This window comes from Parambassis ranga, chromosome 20 (assembly GCF_900634625.1).
Source record: "Parambassis ranga chromosome 20, fParRan2.1, whole genome shotgun sequence".
Classification (NCBI taxonomy): domain Eukaryota; kingdom Metazoa; phylum Chordata; class Actinopteri; family Ambassidae; genus Parambassis; species Parambassis ranga.
In genome coordinates this window covers 19,515,987-19,527,520 of record NC_041040.1, presented here as the reverse complement: position 1 = coordinate 19,527,520, position 11,534 = coordinate 19,515,987, and the positions used below count along the sequence as shown (strand labels likewise).

The following is an 11,534-nucleotide window of genomic DNA, read 5'->3' as shown; positions in this document are numbered from 1 at the left end:
TTGTAGGTTAGAAGAAGGATCTTGAAGTGTATTCTTGAGTCCACTGGGAGCCAGTGAAGAGACGCTAGGACAGGAGAGATATGATCCCTTTGGCTGCTTCCTGTCAGAACTCTAGCTGCTGCGTTCTGGATCAGCTGCAGACTGTTGATGGAGTAATGTGGACATCCTGACAATAAAGAGTTGCAGTAGTCCAGTCTTGAAGTGACAAAAGCATGGATGAGCTTTTCAGCATCACTCTGAGAGAGGATGCTCCTGATCTTAGTAATATTACGCAGGTGAAAGAAAGCGGTCCTGGAGACCTGCTTAATATGAGAGACAAACGACATGTCTTGATCAAAGATAACTCCAAGGTTCCTCACAGTCGTACTGGAGGCCAGAGTAATTCCATCCAGGGAGAGAGTATTATCTGATAAACTAGTTCTGAGATGTTTCGGTCCAAAAACAATGACCTCAGTCTTGTCCGAGTTTAATAGTAAAAAGTTGGAGGACATCCAGTCCTTTATGTCCTTTAGACACGCCTGTAGTCTGACTAGCGGCTCCGTTTCTTCAGGCTTCATGGATAAATACAGCTGGGTATCATCAGCATAACAATGAAAGTTTATGCCATGCTTCTGGATGATGTTTCCTAGAGGGAGCATGTAGAGGGTGAACAGGATCGGTCCGAGCACAGAACCCTGTGGAACACCGTGGTTAACCCTTGTACCTGTGGAAGACACATCGTTAGTGTGAACAAAATGAAATCTGTCAGATAAATATGATTTAAACCAGCGCAGTGCTGTTCCTGTAATCCTGATCTCGTGTTCCAATCTGTGTAGCAGGATGCGATGGTCTACGGTGTCGAAGGCAGCACTGAGATCCAGTAGAACGAGTACAGAGACGAGACCCCGGTCCGATGCCATGAGGAGGTCATTGGTGACTTTAAGCAGTGCTGTTTCTGTGCTGTGATGGGCTCTGAAACCAGACTGGAAAGCATCAAACAGACTGTTACTACACAGGTGGTCGTTTAGCTGACTTACAACAGCTCTTTCGAGTAGTTTGGAGATAAAGGTGAGGTTGGAGATCGGTCTGTAGTTTCCTAGGACGTCCGGGTCCAGTGAAGGTTTTTTAAGTATCGGAATGATCACAGCAGTTTTAAAAGCCTGTGGTACATATCCTGTTTCCAGAGACAAGTTGATCTGTCCTAATATAGAGTCTCCGATCAGAGGAATAGCATCCTTGAGGAGCTGTGAAGGGATCGGATCCAGAAGACAGGTAGTAGGTTTAGACTTGCTGATGCTGGTGGTCAGCTCAGGGAGGCCGATGGGCGCGAAGCAGTCCAGAGTTAGATCAGGATCCATTTCCAGAAGTGGCGGTGTATCCTCAGCGGTCACAGAGAGATTGTGGTTGATTTGTCCTCTAATAGTGGTGATTTTATCAGTGAAGAAGCTCATGAAGTCTTCACTACTAAGAGCTGCAGGAATGCGAGGCTCCACAGAGCTGTGGCTCTTTGTCAGCCTGGCCACGGCGTTAAAGAGAAAGCGCGGGTTGTTCTTGTTTTCTTCTATTAGTGATGAATAGTAGGCTGTCCTGGCTTTACGAAGGGCCTTCTTATACGTCAGCAGACTGTCTCTCCAGATCCTCCGGGAGTCATCTGATTTAGAGGACTGCCACATCCTCTCCATCCTACGTGTAATCCGTTTCAGTGATCGGATGTTTGAGTTGTACCACGGAGCTAGCCTCTTCTGGTTTGTAGTTTTCTTCTTCTTCAGTGGAGCAATCCTGTTTAAGACTGAGTGTAGTGTGTCTGCAGTGTTGTTGACAAAGCGGTCCAGCTCTGCAGGAGTAACATTTAAGTTGGTACCCCCGTCAGTACTTGGGACTGTGGGGAGTACTGGTAGGATTGCTGTCCTAAACTGCTTTACGGCGTCTTCAGACAGACATCTGCTGTAGTAGACCTTTTCCTCAGGTGCTGGTAGGTCTGAAAGAGAGAAGTCAAAAGTTATTAATGAGTGATCTGAAAGAACAGGATTTTGAGACCATACTAGCAGGTTCTCAGCTTCCAGGCCGTAGGTGAGAACCAGGTCGAGGGTGTGACTGTGACAGTGTGTGGGTTCATTTACTAACTGAGAGAACCCAACTGAATCCAAGAGTGAGTTGAAGGCAATCTTCAGACTGTCGGAGTCGACGTCCATATGAATGTTAAAGTCACCCACTATAATGACTTTATCTGTGCTAAGCACTAAACTTGATAAGAAGTCTGAAAACTCCAGCAGGAACTCTGAATAAGCAGCAGCAGGTGGACGATACACTACGACGAGTAAAACAAATTCTGACTTCTTCCAGCTTCCGTGAGACAGGCTGAGAGTGAGACTCTCAAAAGAAGTATGAGTAGACTTAGGTTTAGGATTCATCTGAAGACTGGAGCGGTAGATTGCTGCCACTCCTCCTCCGCGACCTGTAACTCTAGGAACATGACAGTTAATATAACAGGACGGAGTTGATTCATTTAAAGCAACATATTCTTCATCCTGTAACCAAGTCTCGGTGAGACAAAGTATATCAGTGTGATGATCAACAATTAAATCATTAACTAAGAGCGACTTAGAGTGTAGGGATCGTATGTTAAACAATCCACACCTGAGTGTTCTGTTACCTTGTTCTATGTGTTTGTGTGTGTTAGTGTGTATTTTTATGAGGTTATTATGATTAATATATCTTAACTTGTGTGCTTGATGAACTGTGGGAGGACGTGTGACCGTCACCACTTCAATAACATTATTAAGCTTAGTGTTTCTATGTGTATTTGTGTTTAATGTGTTTCTAACTGAGGGCGGCAGTCCTCCAGAAGCAGCAGAGAGGTGTGTAGGACAGCGACTCTGCCTCCTGGCCTCGACCCTGGGTTGTCAGGTTGGTCTAATAAACTTGGCTATGTTGCTAGAAATCAGAGCTGCACCACCCTGGGTGGGATGGATGCCGTCTCTCCTAATAAGGCCAGGTTTCCCCCAGAAAGTTTCCCAGTTATCTATAAAGGCCACGTTATTTTCTGGACACCACCATGACAGCCAGCGACGGAGCGAGGACATGCGGCTAAACATGTCATCACTGGTCAGATTTGGGAGGGGACCAGAGAACGCTACGGAGTCCGACATGGTTTTAGCTAAATTACACACCGACTCAATATTAACTTTAGTGACCTCTGACTGGCGAAGCCGGGTGTCATTAACACCGACGTGAATTATAATCCTACTGTATTTATGCTTATCTCTCGCCAGCAGCTTCAGGCTACCCTCTATGTCGCCCGCTCTGGCCCCCGGGATGCACTTAACTATAGCCGCTGGTGTCGGCTTTACATGCCGCAGAACAGAGTCGCCAATAACCAGGGTCGGCTTCTCAGCGGGTGTGTCGCCGAGTGGGGAAAAACGGTTCGATATGTCAAGCGGCTGGTGGTGAACCACGGGCCTTTGTTTCGGGCTACGCTTCCTTCGAACCGCCACCCAACCTCTCTAACTTCCCGGCTGCTCAGGGGCTGCCGGGGTGCGGATAACATCAGCTAAGGCAGGCTGGTCCGCACAGGCTAACTGCTGCTGGCTAGCTGCTGTGGCTACAGGTCTATTATCTAACATGCGGAGCCGACCCTCTAACTCGCTTAGCCTCGCCTCCAAGACTGTGAATAAGCTACACTTTGTGCACACCTCATGCTCACTAAAGGAGGCAGAGGAGTAACTGAACATGTCACACACCGTGCAGTGAGCAGGAGAGGGAGATGCAGAGCGAGTGGAAGAAGCCATGCTAAGCGCTAAAGCTTCGCTACAGTGGTAAACGAGAAGGGAACCCAGAAACTGGTGCACTTAACTCTAACACTACGGTGCTTGTGTATTACCACAATAAAAGCAAACACAATATGTCTAATGCAGAAAGTCCGTAGCACCAACAGCGCACACCAAGTGAACAAACAGGACAGTGTCGAAACAGGAAGTGACGCAGTACGTTACCCACTGACGCAAGTCAACTATTAAATAAATAATGGTGTATATAATTTTAATCATTTTTAATTCACATTGCCAGATAGATAAGTGAGGAGTGACAGCCAGAAAATACAGAGAGAAAGCAAACGGGGAAATGAGTGCTGTAAGAACTTTGAAACTTCATTATGGATTTCTGACATGCAGACTTGTTGGCTAGTTTGTCCATAATTTGAATGAGTACTATCGGTATTAAAATATTTTTTATGTAACTGCGTTCATTATACAAGGTCCAAATTCATTTTAGGATGATATGTGATTATTAAGCCTGTTCATATAAAAATGTAGCCTACTGATGTGTACAAATTTATATGGACAGTGATTATGAACAAACTGCATTGTTAAGTGTGCGTGTGGGTGTTGAGATGCGGTGCACCTAAGAAAAAAAGTTAGGCGCACCAGTGCAAGAAGTTAGTCTAGAGCCCTGGTTTTGGTTGCACCATTGACAAATTAGGTCGCACGTGCGACCAATTGGTTTCCCCCACCATGATTTATAAAGGTCTATTTTATAACGATTACAATAGATTTAGAATTGGAACTGAATTTGTCTGTTCACCTGTTCCATTTCTTTTAACAGACATGATATTACTGAAAAGCTGATGGTATTTCGATGTTAGAATTCAATGTTAGAACTATTAAAGAAAACACAGAAAGTACATCTCTGTCTGTGCTGTAAAGTGGTTTGAATAAATGAAATCAGAATCGGCAGGTCAAATTCAATAAAAAACCCGAAGCCGTAATTGGCCCAAAAAATGGACAAAAAACACAACTATTCTATAAGACAAATAATATTAACCAATTACTGTTGTGGTCAGAATCACAATGTGTATATTTAGGAGCTAACAGAGACCATGCAGTCTTAAACTGGAGAGATTAACATGTTTGTGCTGCTAACTAATTGTAAACTAACATGATGTGACAGTAAAGGTTTGATCATTTTTCACTTCAGCACTCTGGGTCAATGAGAGCTGCTGTGGACTGTAGATGCGGAGTTTGATTAAAAACAGCCACAGTCAGTCACAACTTCTGAATAAATATCTAAATGAAGGCTCTAATATTACCAAAAAGTGAAACCAATTGTAAAGACAAAAAGGTTTTAGTGTCTCATTAGTTTTAGTATAAGAAGGTGCTGGACTGTTCAAAGGCTTGAAGCAACTTGTAGGAGCAGCTAAATATCTTTAAGGAACTCTAACAAGTCCAGTTGTCCTGCTTCAAGCTTTTAAAAGGAAATGACCTGGATGAATCATTGAGGTTCAGTTCTTGACAAATGAGCTACTATCATGGTTTTCTTCTGTCCCTCTGACCTGCAGATCTCCCTCAACAACACAATTGTCAAGTGGAAGATGTTCTGGCTGACCAGCAGCTTTGTAACCAGAGGAACTCCATTCTGGACCAGGAGGAACCAGAACCTCCACAGGTTAAAGAGGAACAGCAGGAAGTCTGCATCAGTCATGAAGGAGAGCAGCATGTACTGAAAGAGGAGACTGATGCCTCTATAGTAACTGCGGCTTATGACGGACCAGAACCAAACCATGACATGGTTCTCTCTCACAACGCTCCTCAGGGTAAAATGTCTCTAAAATGTTAAGCTTGTGGAATATCATTTACATATCAGTCAGAACTTAACATTAAAAGTTTTTTTTTCTCTTAATCACAACCAGAATGTTTATGATATTTTCTGTTTGTTACTATTTTAATGTTGCATTAAGCCATTTGGTTGTTCCAGGTTTTACATTTTTCCATCAACCCATTAGTCCATTTTTGGCATCATGCGCTAGTTTATATTAAGCTATCGTCTCATGTTTATCAGCAAAAAAGGTTGTTAACGAAAACTATGATAAAAAAAATTCTCCATCCAGTTCTCCCTCAACAACATGACTGTAAGGAGGAAGGGACTGTCATCCAATACAAAGAAGAGACCAACCATCAGGGCCCAGTGCTAAACATTATCCTGACACCTGAGATTAAGTTACACGGAACAGGTATGTGAAACTACAAACAAGCAGTGAATCTCGTGACTCATGTAGGATCCTAATCAGATCTTTGTGCTCCATTTATATTAGACCTAAATTCATTGACACCTCAAAGGAAATACATAATGTTTACCTGTGTGCATTCACTATTCTAATGTCATGTGACTTGTTTATATTGTGGAGGCTGCAATTGCTTTGAACTAAAATGTATTTACTGATCATCACAGTCTGTTTTCTTATTTTCATTAACCCCCCCAGAGCTCTCTTCACAACACAACTGTAAGGAGGAAGAGGTGATATTAGCTGATCAGCAGCTCTGTTACCAGAAGAACTGCAGTCTGGACAGGGAGGAACCAGCACCCCCACAGGATAAAGAGGAACAGCAGGTTCTCTGCAGCAGCGATGAGGGAGAGCAGCATGTTCTGAATGAGGAGACTGAGCTTTCTATAGTGACTTCTGCTAATGAAAGTAACCATATTGAACCAGAAACAAGCTATGACGTGATTCTCTCTCACAACTCTCCTCCAGGAAAAAAATCTCTAAAATGTAAACATTGTGGAAAATCCTTTTCATGTCAGTCAAAACTTAATACCCATCAGAAAATTTACACAGGTGAGAAACGATTTTGTTGCAGAACATGTGGGAAATGTTTCAATCGAAATAGTAATTTAACTGTCCACATGAGAACTCATACAGATAAGAAACCATTTTCTTGCAAAATATGTGGCAAATGTTTTAATCAGAATATTGGGTTGACTCTGCATATGAGAACCCACACAGGTGAGAAGCCATTTTCCTGCAAAACATGTGGGAAATGTTTTAGTCGAGCTGATGGTTTAACTGTCCATATGAGAACCCACACTGGTGAAAATCCACATTCTTGCAAAACATGTGGAAAATATTTTAGTCAAACTAGTCAATTAACTGCCCACATGAGAACCCACACAGGTGAGAAGCCATTTTCTTGCAAAACATGTGGCAAATGTTTTGGTCAAAATACTGACTTAACTGCCCACATGAGAACCCACACAGGTGAAAAGCCATTTTCTTGCAAAACATGTGGCAAATGTTTTTGTCAAAATATTAAGTTAACTGCCCACATGAGAACCCACACAGGTGAGAAGCCATTTTCTTGCAAAATATGTGGCAAATTTTTCAGAAATAATGGTTATTTAACTGTCCATGTGAAGACCCACACAGGTGAGAAGCCATTTTCTTGCAAAATATGTGGCAAATTTTTCAGGAATACTGGTCATTTAACTGTCCACATGAGAACCCACACAGGTGAGAAGCCATTTTCTTGCAAAATATGTGGCAAATATTTCAGGAATACTGGTCATTTAACTGTCCATATGAGAACCCACACAGGTGAGAAGCCATTTTCTTGCAAAACATGTGGCAAATGTTTCTGTCAAAATATTGAGTTAACTGCCCACATGAGAACCCACACAGGTGAGAAGCCATTTCCTTGCAAAATATGTGGCAAATGTTTTAGGAATAGTGGTCATTTAACTGTCCACATGAGAACCCACACAGGTGAGAAGCCATTTTCTTGCACAACATGAGAGAAGCATTTAAGTAATAGTTGCCATGTTATTTGTCACATGAAAACCCACACAAATAAGAGGCCATATGTTTGCCAAACACAAGAACCTTTTGATCCATCTATGTGGAAAGGTTCCTTGGGAAGTTTTACTTGAGAAATGAGCTAATACACAAAACACATATTTTCTGCTTCTACAGACTAAACTACAAGCTGTATGTTTGAACATGTTTGCATTTTTTCTTTCACGTTTAAACACTGTTAGGTATGTGGTTTATGTCTGAGTATTACTGAATGTGAACTGACAGCTGTCACTCAGATCTGTCAGATTAAATTGATATATATATATATATATTGTGCGTTTACAATTCACCACTGCTGTCTGCGCACAGAGGCACGATGTGTGTACACACAGACGCGCGCACACACAGACACATCACACACACAGAGACACGCAGACACACAGACACGTGTGTGCACATACTCCCACCGTCGGACAGAGAACGACATGCTAGTTGGATAGACTGAACTCTATGACTACGCTAGACTAAGCTAACAGTATTGATGTCCGTGGTTTTATTTTTATTTTTGCCATTGAAATATGCTATTTACATCCCGCTCTGTAGCGAGAGAGACGCCAAGGTGCCAACACTCGTCTCCATGCTGTGGTAAAAATGCCTCTCTGTATTACTTGATGCGCATGTCCAGAACATGTGCCCTGAACCAAAACACATGTACCGAACGGAGGGGGTCCCGCCCTTCATGGTCTCTGATTGGTTTAGACCACGATATGAGTCTGATGTGTGTCTGTTGTTGAACCACAGGGAGACTTTTAAGAGTTGAGGAGAATGTATCTCCCTCTAACAGCTGGTCGAACCGGTGCGATCTCAGATATGTTTTCAGGGCTCTAGAGTGCGACCTAATTTCTCAATGGTGCAACCAAAAAATATCAGAGGTTGCATCGGTACGACCAGCTGTTAGAGGGAGATATATTCTCCGCGACTGTTAAAATACTCCCTGTGGTCCAACAACAGACACACATCAGGCTCATATCGTGGTCTAAACCAATCAGAGACCATGAAGGGTGGGACCCCTGTGTGTGTGTATATACATCTGCAGTCAGACCGAGTCTGCCGAAAATCCAGAAGAAGAAGAACGCGGACATATGCTGCGCAGAGCTGATGCTGTGTGATAAAGCTTGTTCCATACTCCACGAAAACAGAGAAATCTGTTGGTGTTCCCGAGGTGACGAGAACACGAACAAAGTTTGTCTCGTCCCAGACTTTTTGAAACGTGTGTGCAGAACTCATACGGCCCTCTCACTGCAGCGTGTAGCGTGCAGCGCGCGTACACACACAGACAGGGTTTAAAGACGCTTCGCTGCAGAACAGCAGAAACCGCAGTTCAGGTGAACATACAATGAAGGAGGAGGATTTGTTGATACTATGCGGGTTTTGCTAATTTGCTGTTGACCTGAAGGAGTGACGATAACGAGCCAGTCATGTTCAGGGAGGGGGCGTGACGTGCTCGTAGCATTAGACTGAACAACAGGTCTGACAGTGTTATCTGACCTGTGTGGTTCCAACCATGAAGGCTGATTCACTCTGACTGACAGCAGTCAGCTGGTTTAAAGAGTTATAGTACATGGTTAAATGATGCACGCCCATTTAAAAAGTATTAGTATTATCCTGCTACAGTGGACCATTGTCTGCCAGTGTGATATCTGCATACAGCTAAAACTGTAACAGACAGAATGAAAAGTCTGTCAGCTGGAGCTCAGCTTTAGAAAGAGAGGAGACAGCGAGGCAGAGAGGAAGAGGTGAGGAAGATGAGAGAAGAGATACTGTAGCTACATTAGAAATGTGTTGAAGATATATATCTCAATCACAACTATTAAATAAATAATGGTGTATATAATTTTAATCATTTTTAATTCACATTGCCAGATAGATAAGTGAGGAGTGACAGCCAGAAAATACAGAGAGAAAGCAAACGGGGAAATGAGTGCTGTAAGAACTTTGAAACTTCATTATGGATTTCTGACATGCAGACTTGTTGGCTAGTTTGTCCATAATTTGAATGAGTACTATCGGTATTAAAATATTTTTTATGTAACTGCGTTCATTATACAAGGTCCAAATTCATTTTAGGATGATATGTGATTATTAAGCCTGTTCATATAAAAATGTAGCCTACTGATGTGTACAAATTTATATGGACAGTGATTATGAACAAACTGCATTGTTAAGTGTGCGTGTGGGTGTTGAGATGCGGTGCACCTAAGAAAAAAAGTTAGGCGCACCAGTGCAAGAAGTTAGTCTAGAGCCCTGGTTTTGGTTGCACCATTGACAAATTAGGTCGCACGTGCGACCAATTGGTTTCCCCCACCATGATTTATAAAGGTCTATTTTATAACGATTACAATAGATTTAGAATTGGAACTGAATTTGTCTGTTCACCTGTTCCATTTCTTTTAACAGACATGATATTACTGAAAAGCTGATGGTATTTCGATGTTAGAATTCAATGTTAGAACTATTAAAGAAAACACAGAAAGTACATCTCTCAGTCGTCTCTAAGAGTATGACCTGGATGACTGAGAATCTTCATCAAACATGTTCGAGGTGAAAGTCACATGACCATCCTGAGAGACAGAGCTGTGTGGACATACAGGGTTTATTCAAATTCAAGACGCCCCATGCTGTTCCATCCACTTACATTCAATTCCAAGTACCACGCTGAGTTTTTTTTCAGCGTTTGTCTATTTCAGAGCCTTTCCAAACTGTTCTCAGGTGTCCAGGTGGGTTTAAACAAAAGCATACTGTGTTTCTGCCCGGTTTCGAACCAGGGACCTTTCGCATGTTAGGCGAACGTGATAACCACTACACTACAGAAACCAAGCCTACAGCTAGCTTAGAGTCTCTACAACAGCAGGGTAACCTGTGTGAGTTTAGCATCTCTTTAGTTGCCCTGCTCGGCTCACCTGGGATAGGCTCTCCCAGGTGCATTTACGTTACCAGGGGCACAAGGATTTCCCCGGCGCAGTTGTTTGGTTTAGCCCTGAGAGGGGTGCTTAAGAGTGGGTCAACAGGTCGGAGTGGTGCGCAAGGTTATGGTAGTGTTAGTGGGAGGATGCGTAGGTGAGCAGGAGAGTGTGGGCATTGTTGGGAGGCAGTGTGCAGGGCAGGGCAGAGGGGTGACTGAAGGTATTTTGATCGGAGAAGGTTTTTCCTCTTTCTCTCGTCTGCTAACTGTGCTCAGGATGAGCATGGCTCCCCTGTCCAGTTTGGTGTTGGCATTCCTTTACTTGTTTCCATTTTATTTGCAGGTAAATCTGTGCCGGCCAGCGCCAACCATGGCATAGGTTGAATTACATCCAAGCCGGGCTGTGTTCATGATCATATGCTCATTTGAGACTACAAGCCTTCCCTTCACCGTCCATTCTATGCTGTGTACATTATTAGGAATGTGCTCTACAACGAGCAGATCAGAAACACTACAAAAGAAAGTAAGTGCGAGAGTCACAGCATGAGTACACACAGTGTGAACCCCCGAACAGATTCTCCCGCCAGCCAAGCAATCGTCCCCTCACAAACAACAAAAAATTGTTTTTAATCCTGCACTGGTTGGTTGGTTGACGGTGCCAAATTTGCTCCTGCTAAAGTCTTATGTCTTAGTCAGTTGTAGACAGTCCAGACTTTTATGAGCAGTTGTGGTTGGTGAAGAAGTGACAGTTAATCCAAGATCTTTATACAACATGGGCCACGTCAACAAGCAGACAGACAGCTGAATGCTGAGACCGACAGAGGATTGTACTGCTGGACTTGATGAGAATGAACTTGTTTTGCAAGTTGTTGTGGCCGAGTGGTTAAGGCGATGGACTTGAAATCCATTGGGGTCTCCCTGCCAACAGCGGATGTTTTCATCGCAGTGTTTTTTTCTGCTACATACCATTTCTGATGAGACTTCCACCCCGCACTTCCTGCTTAGAACACATGTACCTTATCCATTAGGTCA

The 11,534-nt window shown here is 43.2% G+C and overlaps 1 protein-coding gene and 1 non-coding gene across 2 annotated transcripts; one reads left to right on the top strand and one right to left on the bottom strand.

The window, feature by feature from the left end:
* The first annotated feature begins 6,752 nt into the window (after nt 1–6,752).
* On the top strand, nt 6,753–7,539 carry LOC114453609 (gastrula zinc finger protein XlCGF17.1-like). Its single transcript, XM_028433558.1, has 2 exons — nt 6,753–6,838; nt 6,923–7,539. The coding sequence occupies exons 1-2, from the start codon at nt 6,823–6,825 to the stop codon at nt 7,537–7,539; spliced, it is 633 nt and encodes a 210-aa protein (XP_028289359.1). The 5' UTR covers nt 6,753–6,822.
* A 2,802-nt stretch (nt 7,540–10,341) lies between these two features.
* Nucleotides 10,342–10,414, bottom strand: trnav-aac (transfer RNA valine (anticodon AAC)). The gene has a single exon. It is a non-coding gene; the product is annotated as a tRNA-Val (tRNA).
* Nucleotides 10,415–11,534: the final 1,120 nt, after the last annotated feature.